The following is a 22,734-nucleotide window of genomic DNA, read 5'->3' on the forward strand; positions in this document are numbered from 1 at the left end:
AACATAAATATTGCATTTGGGGAAAAAAAAACATCTTAAAGTAGAAATATAATTAAACAAACAGGCATTCTACTGTTGCTCTATTATAGTGGCCACTATAGACATCTATCAAGTGCACAAGGCTACATGTGTGCAAAAATAACATTCAATGAGTAAAAAAAAAATTACAACACCCCCTCACTCACACACACACACACACACACACACACACACACACACACACGTGTTACAGTCAGGTTCAACACAACAAAAACAATATCTTTGGGCGACACTGCACATTATTACATTGTACACTTTCTGCCTGTGGACATATGTTCTAGAGGTCGACCGATTAATCGGAATAGCCGATTAATTAGGGCCGATTTCAAGTTTTCATAACAATCGGAAATCTGTATTTTTGGACGCTGATTTGTTTTTTTCTATATTTTTTTTTATACCTTTATTTAACTAGGCAAATCAGTTAAGACCACATTCTTATTTTCAATGACGGCCTAGGAACGGTGGGTTAACTGCCTCGTTCAAGGGCAGAACGACAGATTTTCACCTTGTTAGCTCGGGGGATCCATACTTGCAACCATACAGTTAACTAGTCCAACGCAATAACGACCTGCCTCTCTCTCGTTGCACTCCACAAGGAGACTGCCTGTTACGCGAATGCAGTAAGCCAAGATAAGTTTCTAGCTAGCATTAAATGTATCTTATAAAAAACAATCAATCATAATCTAGTTAACTACACATGGTTGATGATATTACTAGATATTATCTAGCATGTCCTGCGTTGCATATAATCTGCCTGAGCATACAAGCATACAAGTACAGTGGGGCAAAAAAGTATTTAGTCAGCCACCGATTGTGCAAGTTCTCCCACTTAAAAAGATGAGAGAGGCCTGTAATTTTCATCATAGGTACACTTCAACTATGACAGACAAAATTAGAAAAAATGTAGAAAATCACATTGTAGGATTTTTTATGAATTTATTTGCAAATTATGGTGGAAAATAAGTATTATAATAAGTATAATTTTCACCTGATTCTCTCATTCTGAAAATTAACCACATACTGTAGAGTGAAAACATTACTTAACAGATAGTGGTTAGTTCGTTAGCTAGTTAACATTTCCCACAGATTGCCAGGGTCCAGTAAGCAACTGACGCGTTATAACTTGAGGAACGGCAAGGAGTCGTATACCAGTTGATACTGTAGCGAATTGGTTAGGTTACTAATGTCAGCTCATCTGATGTTGTAACTTTAGCTGTCTGACTTTATTAGCAAGCTAATTTTCACACCATAAACTAAATTATTTGATCAGATGAGTTGGCTAATGTTGCTCAACATTTCTCTGGTGAGCTAACGGAGAATTCGATCCAGCTAGCAAGATACATAACAATGCTAATACTTGTTCCACCACTTTCGCCCTCACCTAAAACTTTCTAAATGCCAGTTGTTTTTCGGTTACAGCTCATGAAGTACGCTTCATCACCTTCTCACCCCCGTCTCCGTGGTCAGGCTTCTCACCTAACGTTACCTCTTCACTATCGTTCAGGGGACGCGCTGCTGTAACTGGCAAGCTGCCTTTCCAGAGCTCTCGCTGATGCTGTATCTAGTAAGTTGGTTGTCTCTTCTCTCTTCAGTTGCGTGCTACGCTGCATTCTGTTGTTATGTCAACGATTGGCTGAGCCTTGGATACAGCCAGTATTGCTCCAAATGCGCATCACTCGTTCACTTATAGCCAGTAGTGATCCAACCTCCCTCTCCAAACCTTTCTCATTGGATCTACACGAATCACGTCGGTCACCTATTTTGGATTCAAAACGGTCTAATTTGCATCCCTGAGCAGTGCAGCTTGGCTGGGTTGCTCTTGAACTTCGCCTCTCCTGAGTCCGTACAAGAGTTGCAGCGATGGGACAGGACTGTAACTACCAATTGGATACCACAAAATTGGTGAGAAAAAGGGGTTAAGAAAAATAATAATAATAATAATAATTTAAAAAATCCTCATCAATCAACACATACTACCAATGCAAAAATATATTTTAAACATTTTAGCAAATGAAAAAAAATTAAGAAATATCGCATTTACATAAGTATTCAAACCCTTTACTCAGTACTTTGTTGAAGCACCTTTGGCAGCAATTACAGCCTCGAGTCTTCTTGGGCAAGACGCTACAAGCTTGGCACACCTGTATTTGGGGAGTTTCTCCCATTCTTCTCTGCAGATCCCCTCAAGCTCTGTCAGATTGGATGGGGAGCGTTGGTGTACAGCTATTTTCAGGTCTCTCCAGAGATGTTTGATTGGGTTCAAGTCCGGGCTTTGGCTGGGTCACTCAAGGGCATTCAGAGACTTGTCCCAAAGCCACTCATGCATTGTCTTGGCTGTGTGCTTAGGGTTGTTTTCCTGTTGGAAGGTGAACCTTCGCCCTAGTCTGAAGTCCTGAGCGCTCTGGAGCAGGTTTTCATCAAGGATCTCTCTGTACTTTGCTCCGATCCTGATTAGTCTCCCAGTGCCTGCCACTAAAAAACATCCCCATAGCATGATGCTACCACCACCATGCTTCACCGAAGGGATGGTGCCAGGTTTCCTCCAGATGTGATGTTTGGCATTCAGGCCAAAGAGTTCAATCTTGGTTTCATCAGACCAGAGAATCTTGTTTCTCATGGTCTGAGAGTCCTTTAGGTGCGTTTTGGCAAACTTAAAACATGTGCGTTTTACTGAGGAGTGGCTTCCGTCTGGCCACTACCATAAAGGCCTAATTGGTGCTGCAGAGATGGTTGTCCTTCTGGAAGTTTCTCCCATCTCCACAGAGAAACTCTAGAGCTCTGTCAGAGTGACCATCGTTTTCTTGGTCACCTCCCTAACCAAGGCCCTTCTCCCCCAATTGCTCAGTTTGGCCGGGCGGCCAGCTCTAGGAAGAACCTTGGTGGTTCCAAACTTTTTCCATTTAAGAACGATGGAGGCCACTGTGTTCTTGGGGACCTTCAATGCTGCAGAAATGTTTTAGTACCCTTTCCCAGATCTGTGCCTCGACACAACCCTGTCTATTTATTCTACCCTTGCAAAAGAGTCCCCTTCTTAAACTTAGCAGATTGATAAAACCGGTACAGCTACTGTTGTGTTGAAGGATAGCTTATTGCCACTGCTTCGTAGGTACGGTAATAGTGACTGAAATGAGTAAAACTGAAATATAGAATGAAAATAACAATGCGTATGACTGAATGTTAGGCTTCATTGTATTTGTATACATGTTCATAAACACAGAAATATGCAGCATTATGCATTAAATTGGAAGTAAATAATTCTCCAAAACATGACAAGATCAAATGCACTGAACATATATCCATGTGGCTATCAAGATTCATAAATCTCATTAAAACAATAAACTGTACAAAATATCATCATGAATTGAATGTTAAATATGTTATGATTAATTTTACTTACAGACAATGCTTCTACAAAATGATAGCAAGAAGGATGGAGTTTAATAACGTCTGCAGCTCCACAGAGTGACTTTCACCATTTCGGAACGTAAACAATTCTTCTTCTACAAGGTTCAGCACATTAAACGAACAACACACCTCGACACAGGACAGTGGCCCCCAAGTGGTCAAAAATTGGAATTACATGATCGCCTAAAGGAACTCAACCCCAAATACAGGGGCCAGAACAAGTATTTGTTTATTATACTGTATCTAATAGATTTACTAAAATAAAAAAAATAAAAATAATGTTTTTGCTTTATCATTATGGGGTATTTGTGTGCAGATTGCTGAGGATTTTTATTTATTTAATCAAATTTAGAATAAGGCTGTAACGTAACAAAATGTGGAAAGAGTCAAGGGGTCTGAATTATTTCCGAAGGCACTGTACGTACTTTCTTGTGTTCTTCTTATTTCAATTTCTTGTGTGTTTTTGTTCTACTTTGTAGTGTAATATTTGTATTACTGGTATTGATTACTACATTGTTGGGTTTAGAGCTTGCAAAAGAGGCATTTCAATGTACTTGTGCACGTGACAATAAAACTGGAAACTGGAATAAGGTGTCATTACAGACAAGTCTTATGAGTCACAATTAGTCTGAGTCACAATTGGGCTGAGTCACAATTAGGCTGAGTCACAATTAGGTTGTTCTTGCCCTAGAAACTACTCATAAAGAACAGATGGCTGATTAGAATAAAAGTAAACTGGTGTCCTAGGTGTATATTACACAACCCCCATGATCATCCACCAACATATTATTATGAGTGGAGAAATTAAATGCATTAGGTCTTACAATTTCCAATACCGCCCTAGAAACAAGACCATGGCAAAGACTGAGGAGCAGCTCATTAAACAAGAATATGATGTCCCTTTCCCCATGTATCCCCTTTCCTCTAAGATAGGAACAAATCAAATTTGGGGAGAGCGTCACTCTTACACAGAACCTCCACGCTCCTGTCTTTTCATAGTGACTTCTCTGCAACACATGGATTCCTATGTAGTCTGTAACTAAAATAAATGGACCATGAGATGAGAGACCATGATGAGATGGGCGGATGGTGTTGATTACATCAAGCATTATGGTAAATACAGTAAATTGATCACATGTATTGCTATATATTCTTTGAAGGGCTGTCCATTTTTACATGTTCTATATCATACCCTTAAGATGTTTCTGTCAAATGCTGCTCCAGTTTCAACTATTCTGCCTTATTATTATTCGACCATGCTGGTCATCTATGAACATTTGAACATCTTGACCATGTTTTGTTATAATCTCCACCCGGCACAGCCAGAAGAGGACTGGCCACCCCACATAGCCTGGTTCCTCTCTAGGTTTCTTCCTAGGTTTTGGCCTTTCTAGGTAGTTTTTCCTAGCCACCGTGCTTCTACACCTGCATTGCTTGCTGTTTGGGGTTTTAGGCTGGGTTTCTGTACAGCACTTTGAGATATCAGCTGATGTACGAAGGGCTATATAAATAAATTTGATTTGATTTGATTTGAAATGAATACCCTGTCTTCCGGCTACCGCATGGGCTTCCTATTCTGAAATCACTTCTGTGCTAACGACGTTGCAGGGAGTTAGTTATCCATTTCCAGTGGTCTCTGATTGCCTTAGCTCAGGCTCACTGGCATACAGCTCATGCACCTGCACAGTTGGGAGAATTCCACATTTATTTGCTCACTGCTGCCCTCTTGTGTTTATATATCACACTGCTGAACACTTGCCTTTGTTCAAAAATTGTTGTGTTTATCAAGAGCTGGTTGCAGGTGTAACGGATGTGAAACGGCTAGCTTAGTTAGCGTGGGCGCTAAATAGCGTTTCAATCAGTGATGTCACTTGCTCTGAGACCTTGAAGTAGTAGTTCCCCTTGCTCTGCAAGGGCCGCGGCTTTTGTGGAGCGATGGGTAACGATGCTTCGAGGGTGACTGTTGATGTGTGCAGAAGGTCCCTGGTTCGCGCCCGAGTATGGGCGAGGGGACGGTCTAAAATTATACTGTTACACAGGGTTGTGTTCAATAAGTACCAAATGGAAGAGAACGGATTGAAATAGGGACTTCCTGGCCTTCTCCAATAAGAAATGCTTATTTTCCACTGTAAAAACATTGCAAAACGTTAGGTGTCGTGTGCCTTAATGCTCAACATCCAGGTGATTAAGGATACCTCTGCTGTAGTTGTTCCAATGAATACACACATTCACATGATTGTAAAAAGGAGCTCAACCTGCATACATACGTGACCCTACATGAGGATTAATGAGGATATCCAAGCACTCCAGCCTGACATGTTAAAAGCTGTTGCAGCTTAAGAAACAACAGTTGACGCCGATGATGAAACTGTCGAGAGGAAGCAAGTTATGTATACAGTATCTATATTTGCCATTTGGTCTTGCCTAACAGTTTGTGTTCTTGCATCTCTCTGTCCATTCACTTGCCCCCCTCATTAATAATAAAAAGAGAATTTACAACAGCACTCAATGAAGAGATTTGTTGGCCTATGTAAGCGGTTCACTATCACGGAACAAAGCCTCAGCCTCAGACTCCCACTGAATAGAGCCCTAGAGACAGTTTCCTCAAATACAGACACTGAAAGGAGACTCATAAGTGCATGGAATGTTTTTTTTTTAATCATTTTGAAAACATTTACAACTGTTTAGGACAAAAAAAAAAAAAGGTTACAAACAGAATTGACCTGCAGTTTGCATCCATTTCAAAATGTTGCATAAATAAAACTCATATTTATAAATATCTCTTTTTATAAACATATAAATAGTTTTTAAAACATAAATACATTTATGCAGGAATGAAAGTACACGAATGTACAGCAGCAGCGACAATATACAGCTTTGCGGTTTCTAGTTTTTCCACCCTTATCCGCCATTTTGTAATGTGTGTTGGTCTTTATGTTATACATATGGATTGGTGTTTATCATTGTTGTCTCAGTCCTTGAATATGTTGGTCGTGGTGGCTTTTCGTACCAAAAATCGGTCACTTTTTAGGTCATTTTCCTCAGGCGAGGACCAACTTAACCCAAGTTGTCCGAACCCATCGTCTGAATGCTCTGGGAAGAAAGAATAAGAAAAGACCTGGTTAGATGGATTTGTTCACAGAAACCTCTAAATAGATGGATTTGTTCACAGAAACCTCTAAATAGATGGACCTGTTCACAGACACCTCTAAATAGATGGACCTGTTCACAGAAACCTCTAAATAGATGGACCTGTTCACAGAAACCTCTAAATAGATGGACCTGTTCACAGAAACCTCTAAATAGATGGACCTGTTCACAGACACCTCTAAATAGATGGACCTGTTCACAGAAACCTCTAAATAGATATGGACACAAATTATAGCCGATCACCTGTCAGTCTCACTAAAACAAACTATCTAACTAAACAGTCTCAATGCACACCTCTGCTCCGACCAACCACTGTCCAGACCTTGTCTCTCACACAATCCTTAATTGACTGCCCAATACTCCGCTCATCTCTCACTTCTCACATTAAAGTTGGTAAAAGGAGGAAGAGAGGTGTTTGCCCAAGAAACATACACACTTAGTCACATACTGTATAGACAGTCTGTGAGCCACAGCGTACGCAAGGCACCACACCAGCCCCCCCCCCCCCCCCCCGGCAGGATTTCACTGTTAGCCACACACTACCACATGAAGGCCAAGCACCCCTTAGCGCGTTTCACCTGGTTTCCCCATTACCTCATCCTGCATACCGCCCCTTTAATGTTCTGCTTTTTTTTCTGAGCAAAAAGGAAGTGTTTCCTGGAACATTCCTCCTAGGGTGCTGTGTGTGTGTGTTACATGTTTTCTGTGAGTGTTGTCCATCTACAAAGAGAGGAACCTGCTCTCTCTCTGTAGGTGTTCCTCTTCCTACCTACTAGAGACTGGTCGATGACCTCATAATTGTCCCATAATCCATTCTGCATTACCAAACGGCCTTTGGCCTGACACTGAGATCTACTGTAGATCTTATTGTCAGGCCAAAGGCCATTGATAAAGCAGACTGGAGTGTGGGACAATTATGAAGTCATTGATTATGTCCTCATCGTGTTCACATATGTCCCATTAGGCCTTCAGCCAACAGCTATGATTACTTATGACGATGTCCTACAATGTGTATGGACTTCCTAAGGCCAATTTGATCGCTTCTCACAGACTTGGAACATTTCAAGATGGGATTTGTGATCTCATTCTACGGGGCTTTTGTCCTCAACACAAGTCAACACAATGTTCTGTTACAGCATCAGTGGGACACATCGTTATGCCCTCTCCCACTGTCCCACACAGGAAATGCAGATAGCACATAGATGGACTGCTTGTAAAAGTCAATTTGGAGTGGATTGTTCATGATTTCAATCAAGAAGCAGTTGCATTTGTAGGTCTCTCCCTATCCTTCTTCCTAATGCAGTCTTAATCAGATGTGTTTGTATTAGTCAGTAGGCCTAAACCAAAAGGATTAGTCTGTAGGATTTATCCCTACTCTGAATTTTGAGGTCAGGCATGTGTCTTGCACAGATAAGAGTCTACACAGATAAGCACAGATAAGAGTTTTTGTATTCAGTTTTGTCTGTTGCTCTGCCCGCAATTAGTCGTGACGTCGTCAAGTTTGCCACCCATACCCGTCCGTTGGTGGCCTGCCGAGTACGGAGCTCGCATGCTCAGAATCCAAACATGCATGGCTTGAGATGCGGTGACCGGTCGATCGTGTGTAGCTAGCTACTTAGTTTAAATATCAACAATACTGCCACAGCAGCATAACATTTGATTGACAATGAACAGCACTTGATTTACATAATCATCAATATTGGATCTGGTTGGCTGCTACGCGACACAGAGAGAGGCAGAAAGACAAAGAGGAGCCGCTGCATCTACGACCTTCCCATCCAACTCCATCCCTTCTGTCAGGAGTTGCACATGTGTCAGTGCAGCAGCGGCAGCACAGGTAGTCTGGACTCTACCTAACAAGCCACTCACTATGAGTTAAAATAGCATGAATACTAGGCTATATTATGAAGTCGTTATTTAACCATTTGAGAGCATTGAAGATAAGTCACAACATTCTAACATTTTTGAGCATAGGCCTATTTATTTCCGCAACACACTCCCTCACAAATGCACGGTAGTTACAGTGCCTCCTAAACGCATGATTTTTTACATCGGCAAGAGGGTGGGCTATCAGCGGTCATTGATGTTGATGAATGTAACTCTGCTAGTGAGCTAGCTTGAGTTTTATGAATATCGAGATATGAATGATGAACGTATTTTCATTTTATTTTGAGGACCTGCCCCCAGGTTGAGAAATTGCAACATGTTGCCAGTCTGACGTGCTCACAGGGGGCCACATCATCACCTCCACGAGCATACATTTATTCTTAAATAAATGTTAAATAAAAAAATAAATAAAAACATGGGTATTTACTGCAAACTGTTCAACGCTTTTACAGTCTATGGGTGACTCATCTGAAATTCTCACAGGATTTATATTGGGGATTTTGTAGTAGGCCCATAGAACGGTCCTCAAATTAGGTTGTTTTCCAATGGTCTATAAAATATATATATCATTCGCCTTTTTGTCTCCCATCCTAAAGTGGTGGTGATGTACGTTCCTCCTGATTTAATCACATGATGTGTAATTGCGCATGGAGAAAGGGAGATCGCGTGAGAGGTTAGGTTACTTACCAACAAGTCTTGATATGCTTTCTCTAACAGCCCATGCCGCTAATGGTGCCTATCCTGTCCATTTTGTGTCCGAAGCAGCCGCTCCGGGCCGCGGACCCTTTCTTGGTGTTTGATTTGTGTCTCCGTGCGCTGGGCTGGTCGTTCAGCAGTCGCGCCCACATGGCCTTGGCGCGAGTGTCCATGCGCAGGTCTCGCAGCAAGCGTACCCGGGAGCGCACTTTTTCCATCCTCTGCTCTCTCTCGTCCGACGCCATGAACTCCGACAGTTCCTCCCCCAGCAAACTTCTGAGAGACTGGGATACAGAAACAAGAGACACCCGCTTTAGATAATACATTCTCTATGGAAACGACTTGTGTAAGCACCTGTCAGCAGATTGCGCATCTGGGAATGATTCTGATTAACGACAAATATGCGTATTCGGGACATCAATTGCCTACTTCGGCAAGCAGTAAACTCACTATCCTGCACTTTTCCCAACACTTTGTTTTCAACTGGCCTTGTAAATGTATTTGTGTTCCATAAGAAACCTTTGCTCAATTATAGGCTACATCTAGGAATGTCAGTGCTGTCTACACTTGACTCGCGTAGGGAAGAACCAAAAGACAGTAGCTACACGACGAGTTCTGACCTAAATTAGCTACTGAATAGAACTCACATAAAATGCTGCAATTAATTGGCCCGTCCTTTGAAACCAAATCCTGAATGTATGTGTGGTCATGGGCTACAGTTGGGCTTTAACACATGGGAAACGGTGTGTATAGCCTTTCTAATTGCACATTCGTTGAATAAAGCGATAAACACTGGTCAGAAATGAGTCTCCCAGTCCCGGGGATTATCGGATGCAGCTGGAGAGACAGGTGCGCATGCAGTAGAATACCCACTCGCACAGACGTCAGTTCAACGTCTTGTTTTGATTTACATTTGGTTGAGTTGTCAACTAACTTGAATTCAACGTTATTTTTTTTAACCATGTCGTTGTATTTAGGTTTAAAGTTGGGTAAAAAATAGTACTAAATTCCCTTACATTGATGACTTTTTGCAAATCCAATCAGTTTTCAACGTTGATTAAAGGACATAATGCTTTTTGTTGTTTAATTATTTGCGCTATGAGTCTCTTGATGGCAGATGCGCCTTTTCAACGGGTGGGAAAGGGATGTTATCTGGTTTAAAAAACACGTTTTCAAAGATATGTAAGATTGACTTAGTAGCCTATTGAAGGCAACCAATATGTATGTTACATGTAGGACGCGCAAAAGCTAATTTGGGTAGTCTACATGTAAAGGTCACTGTGTCCTCATATCCTATGTCCACTCGAGCGCTTCTCAAGACGCGCGCTTGGGTACCAGCATGAATATAGTCAACCGTATGCAATTAAGTAGCCTAAGTGGCTGTAGTTTCGCCGTTGAACACAGTATCTATATATCGCCCGGATCGTTTTAAAAATAAATAAAAAAGCAAGCCTTTCCTTCCAGTAATAGCCTATGTGTACGTTAATTAAGAAAGATACAAACCCCCATCTTCAATATGAGCGGTGTAATGTAAATGCAATGGTCTTAGTATAGTATAGCCTAGGTTATATATATATGATACATGGCCATTGATAGTATGCATACCAATATATACATTCCCAGTAGTCTATACACTTGCATCAGTTGTTGATGCTATTTGGGGAACCGTAATGTGAATAATATTAGTTAGCCTATAGCTGCGCACCATGCAAATATAGTTCTCCAAATAATCGCATTTCGCTCACAAATTACAGCGCGCACATCAATGAAGTGACCTCACCTTCTGTTGCGCCGGTGTCAGAGGCTTCGCCCCTGTCCGCAGTGAAAGCAGGGTGATCATAAGTCCACATGCCACCAAATGTGAGATGTTCATTCTGACAAGTTTTTTGTTGTAAAGGATTCCTCTTTGGCGAAGTTCAGTATACGATAAATGATATGGGTTCTCTGTCTCTGCGTCGGTCTTTACTCCAAGCTTCCCAAGTGCTACTCTAACTCTACGAATTACTACTCACGGCTTTATAGCCAGCCGCTGGTGATGTCATGACAACCTGCGTAATGGTCTTCCTTCCCCCTCCCTCTTGTACCTTGCCAATTTCGTTTTTTTTCTTCTTCTGCATAGGCCTACCTGCGTAATCTATTGAGGAGCGTGTCATGCTAAATTATGAATTAAAATGGTACCTACACCGGGCATTATGGCTTAAATTAATGAAATAAAACAAATTACTGTTTCACCATGCACCACTACGACTGGTTTGCCACCAAAACAGTACTTAATTGCTTTGCTTGAAAAGGAGAAATTATATGTAATTCACAAGTGTAGCAGTGTGGCATTGGCAGACACATGATACTCTATTAAAATGCCAACCACCCACCGCGAGGAAATGAGGTTGGACAATGAGTTCCAAAGAAATCAAGACCTGACTTGTTAAATGCAACAGATTTTGTGGGGAATGATAAACCCACTCATTAACGCAGTGTATGTGTATCAAACACCATCCAAAAGATGTACTGTCTTGGTAAATAAATGTGTATTTTTTGTTTGGAATTATGTATTCGTTAGTCAGCTGTGTTTTCTATTGATATACATAATAACAAATAGGCCTATTCAGCCTGTGCACCAACATGTGAAAAAAAATAATGAATAATGCGTAACTTTAAAACACGAGTGTCCAAAACTTGAATTCAAAAGATCTAGGCAATTACAACGTCTCCAGCCTCCTTGTAAATGAGATTGAAACTGAATTTTGGGGGGGTTGTGCGTCGTGTGGACCTGCTGTAGAATTGTAGCCTAATATGCGCTCTCTGATAGGCTGTTTCCTTGGTTATTGTCAGTAATTGGTAGATATTAGACGATACTGATGCTCATTTACTTTATATCAATGCATCCATTTGGGCATCGACCTGGGGGACATGTATGGGTTTAGTCTGCCGTGCGATTCCCATGCAACTACAATCATTACGTGTGTGTGCCTGCTGTCCCTAAAACGTGTACTCTAACCCATCAGTCACGATCAAGAAGCCTATGGTTCATTCGATTTGTCGAGCGTGTCAGACCCCACAAACATCACTGATGCGACAGAGCGGAGCCCAGGTGAAGATGCTCCGTTTGCCTATGCGCACCTTCCGGTTAGGCTCAGGCAAATTAAATGAATCATGGTCAAATCTGATGCCCATGTCAAGGATGTAATTCAGAAACAGACATTTTAAATGATTATCTTAACACTTTGTCATGAAGGAAACACGTTGTCTTTCGACATCTGCAGTGCGCGTTTCTCTTAAGAGCAAGTTGCCGCGCGCTTGACTTCAGCAATGCATGGTTGTCGATTGCAAATGCAGCGAAGAAATGATGCTGTGTAGATGTGAAACACTTATACAACTTTGCCCGACCTACATTCCAAGGGTGGACAAGGCAAAAGTTCCATCGACGAGCAATATGATAAACTTCGGAGAGGTGGCCTCGCGCTACGGCGCATTCTGTTGAAGCACTTTCTGTTTTAGACCACAGAGTGGCACTATTTGCTCTCTCGAAATACCAAAGGACTAAGCATTCATTCCCCCAAATAAGTCCTTTCCTTACTGTATTTACTATTGCTTACTGTATTTATTATTTATCTTAGTCCTGAGAGTGGTAGGGTCTTAGTCCTGGAGAGTGGTAGGGTCCTAGTCCTGAGAGTGGTAGGGTCCTAGTCCTGAGAGTGGTAGGGTCCTAGTCCTGAGAGTGGTAGGGTCTTAGTCCTGAGAGTGGTAGGGTCTTAGTCTTGAGAGTGGTAGGGTCTTAGTCCTGAGAGTGGTAGGGTCCTAGTCCTGAGAGTGGTAGGGTCTTAGTCCTGAGAGTGGTAGGGTCCTAGTCCTGAGAGTGGTAGGGTCCTAGTCCTGAGAGTGGTAGGGTCCTAGTCCTGAGAGTGGTAGGGTCTTAGTCCTGAGAGTGGTAGGGTCTTAGTCCTGAGAGTGGTAGGGTCCTAGTCCTGAGAGTGGTAGGGTCTTAGTCCTGAGAGTGGTAGGGTCCTAGTCCTGAGAGTGGTAGTGTCCTAGTCCTGAGAGTGGTAGAGTCCTATTCCTGAGAGTGGTAGGGTCCTAGTCCTGAGAGTGGTAGGGTCCTAGTCCTGAGAGTGGTAGGGTCCTAGTCCTGAGAGTGGTAGGGTCCTAGTCATGAGAGTGGTAGGGTCCTAGTCCTGAGAGTGGTAGGGTCTTAGTCCTGAGAGTGGTAGGGTCTTAGTCCTGAGAGTGGTAGGGTCTTAGTCCTGAGAGTGGTAGGGTCCTAGTCCTGAGAGTGGTAGGGTCTTAGTCCTGAGAGTGGTAGGGTACTAGTCCTGAGAGTGGTAGGGTCCTAGTCCTGAGAGTGGTAGGGTCCTAGTCCTGAGAGTGGTAGGGTCTTAGTCCTGAGAGTGGTAGGGTCTTAGTCCTGAGAGTGGTAGGGTCCTAGTCCTGAGAGTGGTAGGGTCTTAGTCCTGAGAGTGGTAGGGTCTTAGTCCTGAGAGTGGTAGGGTCCTGGTCCTGAGAGTGGTAGGGTCCTAGTCCTGAGAGTGGTAGGGTCTTAGTCCTGAGAGTGGTAGTGTCCTAGTCCTGAGAGTGGTAGAGTCCTAGTCCTGAGAGTGGTAGAGCCCTAGTCAGTGCATGGGTAAACTCACTGGGGAAGCAAGGCACTAAACCCTAAATTGCTCCAGTGTCACAACTACGGCTGACCCTGTAAAACAACACATTTCACTGCACCTCTCCAGTGTATGTGACAATAAAACCTCTTTACTCTTTACAATAAAATTCAACCCAATACATTCCAATACAACCCAATATAACCCCAACACAACCCCAAACAACCCAATACAACCCAATACAACCCAATATAACCCAATACAACCCCAACACAACCCCATACAACCCAATACAACCCCAACACAACCCAATACAACCCAATGCAACCCAATACAACCCCAACACAACCCAATACAACCCAATGCAACCCAATACAACCCCAACACAACCCCAAACAACGCAATACAACCCAATACAACCCCAACACAACCCAAGACATTCCAATATAAACCCAAACAACCCAATACAACACCAAACAACCCAATACAACCCCAACACAACCCAATACATTCCAATATAAACCCAAACAACCCAATACAACACCAAACAACCCAATACAACCCGGTACAACCCAATACTACCCCAACACAACCCAATACAACCCAATACTACCCCAACACAACCCAATACAACACCCACACATCCCCAACACAACCCAAATACAACCACAATATAAACCCAAACAACCCAATACAACCCCAAACAATCCAATACAACCAAATACAACCCAATACTACCCCAACACAACCCAATACAACCCAATACTACCCCAACACAACCCAATACAACCCAATACTACACCAAACAACGCAATGCAACCCCATACAACCCCATACAATCCCATACAACCCGATACAACCCAATATAACCCAATTCAACCCAATACAACCTAAATGTTCTCTCGTGCATTATCCCTAACCCCCTGGACATCATACATGCACACAGACGAGGCTGGAAGCACAGTCTCAGCCGCAGAGCGATGCCCTGGGAGCAGGTTATGGGTTAAGTGCCATGCTGAAGGGCACAACTCAGTAGATGGCACCTGAAGATTCTGATGCCAGCAACCCTCCAGCTGCCAGCTCCCTCTCACCAGATTTCCCTGTCAGCCCTGGGACACAAACAGACAAACATCCAGTAACTGTCCCATCTCTCTGACCTTGAAGCTACCACTGCCACCTAAGTATATTTAGTATTCAGCTATACATTATTCAGCTATACAGTATTCAGCTAAACAGTATTCAGCTATACTGAAAATAACATGTTCCTGTCACCATCTTACTCACTACTAGAGAGGAAAATCTACTTCACTCTGGCATGACCCCCCCCCCCCCCCTCTCTCTCTCCCACTCTTTCTTCCTCATTGAAATCCAGGCTGGAGCTAGACAGAGCCCCCATCCATACCACCCTGAATGAGAAAAGCTGTCACCAATTACACCCAACCAGGCAGCCTGGTCTCATAGCTTTACATCTACAATGTTACGTCTACCCCTGAGTCCAAGTTGATCCAGTCCAGGTTGAAACAGTCCAGGTCCAACCAGGTCCAGTTTGAACCAGGTCCAGTTTGAACCAGCCCAGGTTGAACCAGGTCCAGTTTGAACCAGGTCCAGGTCCAGGTGAACCAGCCCAGGTTGAACCAGGTCCAGTTTGAACCAGGTCCAGATTGAACCAGACCAGGTTGAACCAGCCCAGGTTGAACCAGCCCAGGTTGAACCAGGTCCAAACACTTGGTCTCTTGATGAAAATCCACATATATAATTGGCTCCGAAGGTGAATCCACATATACAGTGTAAATTGGCTCCGAACGTGAATCCACACATACAGTGTAAATCGGCTTTGAAGGTGGACTCTGATGGATTCGGACAGTGCTCGTGGCCACGGCTTGGTTAACACACCGTGGTCGGTGATGACGGTATCAGCATGCTTCAGGGGCGTATCCCCTGAACACCTGCCAAACATTGTCTATGACAAAGGCCCATTGTGGAAAAAGAGAAGGTTGGTCTGGAACCAGGCCGATCAGAGGTGAATATTCCCTGTCAACAGGTGGTGTGGAAACGCTCATTGTCGCCTATCTTCATGCGCCAACTGGAGGGGTTATAATACTCTCTGCCGGCCAGTGAGAAATAAGAGCGGACATGTGGTGTTCATCTACATGAACGAGTACATTTCTGAGCGGTCAGCTCCATCACGAGGAGACAGTGGGAGACAGGGAATCAATCGAAGGGGCTCTGGACCTGGTTGAACATGGACTGGTTCAACTACATATTCCATGCTCCTTTGCAGTTTCAGTGGCCATGATGGCCCTAGAGCAAGCCACAGAAGCCATGTTTTTGTTTCCCGCGCTTTGGACGGACAGACGCAAACCACACTCAGCCTTCCTATGAACTAATGGAGGGGTTTCAGCGGTGGCTCATTCTGGAAAATCCCACTCACCTCACCGGCTTCCTAGTGTGAGAACTGGGGGAGCTCACTGATTCTCATGGAAGGAGAACACTCAGTCAAATTCATCAACGGCATATGCCTCGTAAACACGGTGCTGATCCAACAACACGACCAATGTTCTCTCCAAATCTACTCTTACCTCATGTTGACCTGTTTTTTTTTTTTCTCTCAACATTTTTATCCCGAGTGGCGCAGCGGTCTAAGGCACTGCATCTTAGTGTTGTCCGGGTTATAGTTTGGCCGGGGGTAGGCCATCATTGTAAATAAGAATTTGTTCTTAACTGACCTGCCTAGTTAATAAAGGTAAAATATATATATATAAAATAAATAAATAATTATCCATCAGCTATTTTACTTTGACATTTTAACAAGCGAGGGACACATGTTTTCGCCATGCTGCAAATGTGGTGTCATAAGTTTTTCTTGTCCTCTTCTTCCTCTTTGCGTATATATTTTAATGATGTTACAGATTTTTTCCAATGACATTATGACGAAGACTTGGGTTGAGTTTGATTATTACAATTTTTTTCTTCACCACAAAAATTTTATACGCTTAAGTTTTCAGCTTTCATGTGGCCGAAATAAAATTATGAACCAAACTGGTTTGCTGCAGAAAGCTATGCACATGCTGCCAGGGGAGGGCAATGTAGTGTTCTGCTTCCCAGTAGTCTTTCTCTGCCGCTGCATCAATAAGTGTCCTCCTCTGGGGTTTGTGAAAGACAAACTACAAGGCTGTTACGGTCCTATAAATAACACTTTATTACATTTGGGTATTTTGCACAGTGCTGCTGCTCTAAAGGTTAGGGGGAAGGAGGGGAGGGGGCTGCTGCTCTAAAGGTTAGGGGGAAGGAGGGGAGGGGGCTGCGGCTCTAAAGGTTAGGGGGAAGGAGGGGAGGGGGCTGCTGCTCTGGTTAAGGTTGCTGCTCTAAAAGTTAGGGGAAAGAAGGCTGCTGCTCTAAAGGTTAAGGGGAAAGAGGGGGCTGCTGCTCTAAAGGTTAGGGGGAAGGAGAGGGGTGGGGGCTGCTGCTCTAAAGGTTAGGGGAAAGAAGGCTGCTGCTCTAAAGGTTAAGGGGAAGGAGAGGGGGCTGCTGCTCTAAAGGTTAGGGGGAAGGAGGGGTGGGGGCTGCTGCTCTAAAGGTTAAGGGGGGAAGGTTAGGGGGAGGGGGCTGCTGCTCTAAAGGTTAGGGGGAAGGAGGGGAGGGGGCTGCTGCTCTAAAGGTTAAGGGGGAGGGGAGGGGGCTGCAGCTCTAAAGGTTAGGGGGAAGGAGGGGAGGGGGCTGGAGCTTTAAACGTTAGGGGGAAGGAGGGGAGGGGGCTTCTGCTCTAAAGGTTAGGGGGAAGGAGGGGAGGGAGCTGCTGCTCTAAAGGTTAGGGGGAAGGAGGGGAGGGGGCTGCTGCTCTAAAGGTTAGGGGGAAGGAGGCTGCTGGCCTTAAGGTTAGGGGGAAGGAGGGGAAGGGGACTGATGCCACTGAGAGGTTAGGGGGAAGGGGGCTGATGACACTGAGAGGTTAGGGGGAAGGAGGGGAGGAGGCTGATACCACTTAGAGGTTAGGGGGAAGGGGGCTGATGACACTGAGTGGCAGCCTGCCATGGTTAGGTGGAAGGAGAAGAGGGGGCTGATTGGTGCATTGGGGTAGTTCCACATGAAAGCCAGTGGGGATACGGATGGAAGAGCCAGAGGTTTCAACTTTGTTGTAATTCCATAACCAAACGTCACAGTTACATTTGAACATATTTTATAAGCAAACATGAAGGAAACAGGAGGGTTTTTAGACAAACAACAGTTTATCCATCTGAAAGTGGCCTTTATGACACAGGATTCAGAAACTGTAATGTTATTTGCAACACATTTACTAGGTGTGAAGTATCGCATGAATAGAATGGATTTGAGGTGAGTTGATCCTGATTAATTGAACCTAATTAGTTCAACCTTATTAGTGGATTCTGATTAGTTGAACCTGATGCAAATCGTGATGCCTGGCTAGTGGCTAGTCATATGACATTTTAACATCTTTGGTTCATTTTGCTTCTCGTGGCAACGTTATATCACTCAGTTTAAATGACTTTTGAAACATTAAAATCACATACCATGAATGTGCATGCAATGAAAAAGAGTTCAACAATAATGCACATGGTTTTCATGACATTTTGATGAATGCAAATATATTCAATGAGAGCAATTAAAAATAAATAATAATAGTACATAATAATTAATAATAATAATAAATAATAATAGTAAATAATAATTCATAATAATAATAGTAAATAATAATTAATAATAATAGTAAATAATAATAGTAAATAATAATTAATAATAATAGTAAATAATAATTAATAATAATAGTAAATAATAATTAATAATAATAGTAAATAATAATTAATAATAATAGTAAATAATAATTAATAATAATAGTAAATAATAATAGTAAATAATAATTAATAATAATAGTAAATAATAATTAAATAATAATTAAATAATAATAGTAAATAATAATTAATAATAATAGTAAATAATAATTAATAATAATAATAAATAATAATAGTAAATAATAATTAATAATAATTAATAATAATAGTAAATAATAATTAATAATAATAGTAAATAATAATTAATAATAATAGTAAATAATAATTAATAATAATAATTAATAATAATAGTAAATAATAATTAATAATAATAGTAAAAACAGCAACAAATAGTAATGATTCATTAATCATCATCATCATCGTCATCATCCTCATCATCATCCTTGTGGACTTGCTTTTAAAAGAATAAAAGTCAACATTTCCCCCAACATTTTAAGAGCATGCATTGCAATGTTCACTGCAAAGCCACAAATAGTTGGTCGAAGCAATGTTTTTCTAAGCCTAGAAAGTGTGTGCCACTTGTGTTTGTGAACCATGTGGAAAAAACATGTTTTAGGGTTTGGGTGGCACAAGCGGCCCACAAACGACACAGAAAAGAGGACATTTTAGCACAGATATATAATCTCAGATGAAGGTATAGCTGTAAAAAAATAAATCAAAGATAATATATAAATCAAAGATAATATATAAAATAAAGATAATATGTACAATTAAAATCATATATAAAACAAAGACAATATCAATGGGGATATTTACGTATATGGCAACTGAAATTCTGCAAGTCACAATACGTGGATAGCCAAGAACTTGCTTGCTCAGTGTTGAGCAACAAGCTCATCATTACAGGGATGATCTTACACATCAAAAGGCAAACACCAGATTGTGATATATGTTTTCAAAAAGACAAGATTAATATTTCCCTGGCATGATTGTGCCAGCTCAAAGCCGCAATCTAATATCTAAGCCTAAGGGTCTTTGAGAAAAGAACGCTGTTCAGTATTTCACAGCAGGTAAGAAGTCTGGGATGTTTTTCAAATTGTTGTTGGCTCTTTTATTAATCCATATTTGAAGTTAACAATGATTTAGTGTTTGTATCCCCACAAGTGAGGGTAAATGAGGAGAAAACTAACCAAGCAATAGCCGCACTCAATACTGGGGAAAGGCTCTGTTTGGTTGCTACTGTTTACACACGCAGTAGAATAATACTCTGAGATTGTGATAAAGATCAACTGTCAAGTGGTTACGACCGCAGTTATTAAAAGAAAGGCAAATGAATGCGATTAACACTGGATTTTTGAGCTGAGAATTACTTTGATGTGGGCTAGATCCTCGAAAATATTTGTTCTTTCAGGAGGGTACAGTAAATTGCAAAACATAACACGACGAACGAAGTCAGTGTTCAAAGGAAGTCACATCTATGAGCAACCTATTATGAATATACATGTGATTGGGGGAATATCACATTCTTCCATTTATTTGGCCTTTTAATCTGTTTCTTGTTTTAATAACATTCTGAAGATTAGCTGGTAATGAGGAAAAGCTGAAAATCCTGCTTGAATAAAATTGCGGAGGAAAGAAAAAGCGTTGATGCGGATGGGAAAAGTGATGCCGCAGTCCATGACGCAAGGCAGAACACATATCCCAGAGGAGAAGCCACGCCCCAGAGGAGAAGCCACGCCCCAGAGGAGAACCAGTCCCAGAGGAGAAGCCACGCCTCAGAGGAGAAGCCACGCCCCAGAGGAGAACCAGTCCCAGAGGAGAAGCCACGCCTCAGAGGAGAAGCCACGCCCCAGAGGAGAACCAGTCCCAGAGGAGAAGCCACGCCTCAGAGGAGAAGCCACGCCCCAGAGGAGAACCAGTCCCAGAGGAGAAGCCACGCCTCAGAGGAGAAGCCACGCCCCAGAGGAGAACCAGTCCCAGAGGAGAAGCCACGCCTCAGAGGAGAAGCCACGCCCCAGAGGAGAACCAGTCCCAGAGGAGAAGCCACGCCTCAGAGGAGAAGCCACGCCCCAGAGGAGAACCAGTCCCAGAGGAGAAGCCACGCCTCAGAGGAGAAGCCACGCCCCAGAGGAGAACCAGACCCAGAGGAGAACCAGACCCCGGAGGAGAAGCCATGCCCCAGAGGAGAACCAGTCCCAGAGGAGAAGCCACGCCTCAGAGGAGAAGCCACGCCCCAGAGGAGAACCAGTCCCAGAGGAGAAGCCACGCCTCAGAGGAGAAGCCACGCCCCAGAGGAGAACCAGTCCCAGAGGAGAACCAGACCCCGGAGGAGAAGCCATGCCCCAGAGGAGAACCAGTCCCAGAGGAGAAGCCACGCCTCAGAGGAGAAGCCACGCCCCAGAGGAGAACCAGTCCCAGAGGAGAAGCCACGCCTCAGAGGAGAAGCCACGCCCCAGAGGAGAACCAGACCCAGAGGAGAACCAGACCCCGGAGGAGAAGCCATGCCCCAGAGGAGAACCAGTCCCAGAGGAGAAGCCACGCCTCAGAGGAGAAGCCACGCCCCAGAGGAGAACCAGTCCCAGAGGAGAAGCCACGCCTCAGAGGAGAAGCCACGCCCCAGAGGAGAACCAGTCCCAGAGGAGAACCAGACCCCGGAGGAGAAGCCATGCCCCAGAGGAGAACCAGTCCCAGAGGAGAAGCCACGCCTCAGAGGAGAAGCCACGCCCCAGAGGAGAACCAGTCCCAGAGGAGAAGCCACGCCTCAGAGGAGAAGCCACGCCCCAGAGGAGAACCAGTCCCAGAGGAGAAGCCACGCCTCACCACGCCCAGAGGAGAACCAGTCCCAGAGGAGAAGCCACGCCTCAGAGGAGAAGCCACGCCCCAGAGGAGAACCAGACCCAGAGGAGAAGCCACGCCCCAGAGGAGAACCAGTCCCAGAGGAGAAGCCACGCCCCAGAGGAGAACCAGACCCAGAGGAGAAACCACACCCCAGAGGAGAACCAGTCCCAGAGGAGAAGCCACGCCTCAGAGGAGAAGCCACGCCCCAGAGGAGAACCAGACCCAGAGGAGAAGCCACGCCCCAGAGGAGAACCAGACCCAGAGGAGAAGCCACGCCCCAGAGGAGAACCAGACCCAGAGGAGAAGCCACGCCCCAGAGGAGAACCAGACCCAGAGGAGAAACCACACCCCGGAGGAGAAGCCACGCCCAGAGGAGAACCAGACCCAGAAGAGAAGCCACGCCCCATAGGAGAACCAGACCCAGAGGAGAAGCCACACCCCGGAGGAGATGTCACGCCCCGGAGGAGAACCAGACCCAGAGGAGAACCCACTCCCCAGAGGAGAACCCTCGCCCCAGAGGAGAACCCACTCCCCAGAGGAGAACCCACTCCCCAGAGGAGAACCCACACCCTAGAGGAGAACTCACTCCCCAGAGGAGAACCAGACCCAGAAGAGAAGCCACGCCCCAGAGGAGAACCAGACCCAGAGGAGAAGCCACACCCCGGAGGAGATGTCACGCCCCGGAGGAGAACCAGACCCAGAGGAGAACCCACTCCCCAGAGGAGAACCCTCGCCCCAGAGGAGAACCCACTCCCCAGAGGAGAACCCACGCCCTAGAGGAGAACTCACTCCCCAGAGGAGAACCCTCGCCCTAGAGGAAAACCCACTCCCCAGAGGAGAACCCTCGCCCTAGAGGAGAACCCACGCCCTAGAGGAGAACCCACGCCCTAGAGGAGAACCCACGCCCTAGAGGAGAACCCACGCCCTAGAGGAGAACTCACTCCCCAGAGGAGAACCCTCACCCTAGAGGAAAACCCACTCCCCAGAGGAGAACCCTCGCCCTAGAGGAGAACCCTCGCCCTAGAGGAGAACCCACGCCCTAGAGGAGAACCCACGCTCCAGAGGAGGAGAAGTTACTTTTACATGGCAACATGGAGACTGACGATGCAAAAACAACAACACAAATACAGACAACCCCAGCGAATCAATCCTATAGGTCGATTTGAAACACACCCGTTAAAAACCTGAGGCTAAACCAACACACACACACCTGTATGAATTATTTAAAAAAACACCTACACCGACTATTTTAACCACCTGTTAAAACCCCTCAGGCTTCACTGTATTACAATTTATGGGGCTGTCTTAACATGGCACAACAATATGTGAACATCCATGTTGCCTGGTAGACCTGATGGAAACTTGTTCCTTCTTCCCTCATT

General features: G+C 44.1%; 2 protein-coding genes across 2 annotated transcripts; one reads left to right on the plus strand and one right to left on the minus strand.

Annotated features, from left to right (window-relative positions):
- Positions 1 to 6,159: 6,159 nt before the first annotated feature.
- Positions 6,160 to 11,130, minus strand: LOC139414869 (C-type natriuretic peptide 4-like). Its single transcript, XM_071162462.1, has 3 exons — positions 10,958 to 11,130; positions 9,169 to 9,461; positions 6,160 to 6,537 (listed from the first exon to the last, which is right to left on the minus strand). Exons 1-2 carry the CDS (start codon positions 11,048 to 11,050, stop codon positions 9,192 to 9,194), a joined length of 363 nt encoding a protein of 120 aa, XP_071018563.1. The 5' UTR covers positions 11,051 to 11,130; the 3' UTR covers positions 6,160 to 6,537; positions 9,169 to 9,191.
- A 9,049-nt stretch (positions 11,131 to 20,179) lies between these two features.
- On the plus strand, positions 20,180 to 22,129 carry LOC139414278 (cell surface glycoprotein 1-like). The gene has a single exon (XM_071162186.1). The coding sequence runs from the start codon at positions 20,180 to 20,182 to the stop codon at positions 22,127 to 22,129; it is 1,950 nt and encodes a 649-aa protein (XP_071018287.1).
- The last annotated feature ends 605 nt before the right edge of the window (positions 22,130 to 22,734 follow it).

This window comes from Oncorhynchus clarkii, chromosome 1 (assembly GCF_045791955.1).
Source record: "Oncorhynchus clarkii lewisi isolate Uvic-CL-2024 chromosome 1, UVic_Ocla_1.0, whole genome shotgun sequence".
Classification (NCBI taxonomy): Eukaryota; Metazoa; Chordata; class Actinopteri; order Salmoniformes; family Salmonidae; genus Oncorhynchus; species Oncorhynchus clarkii.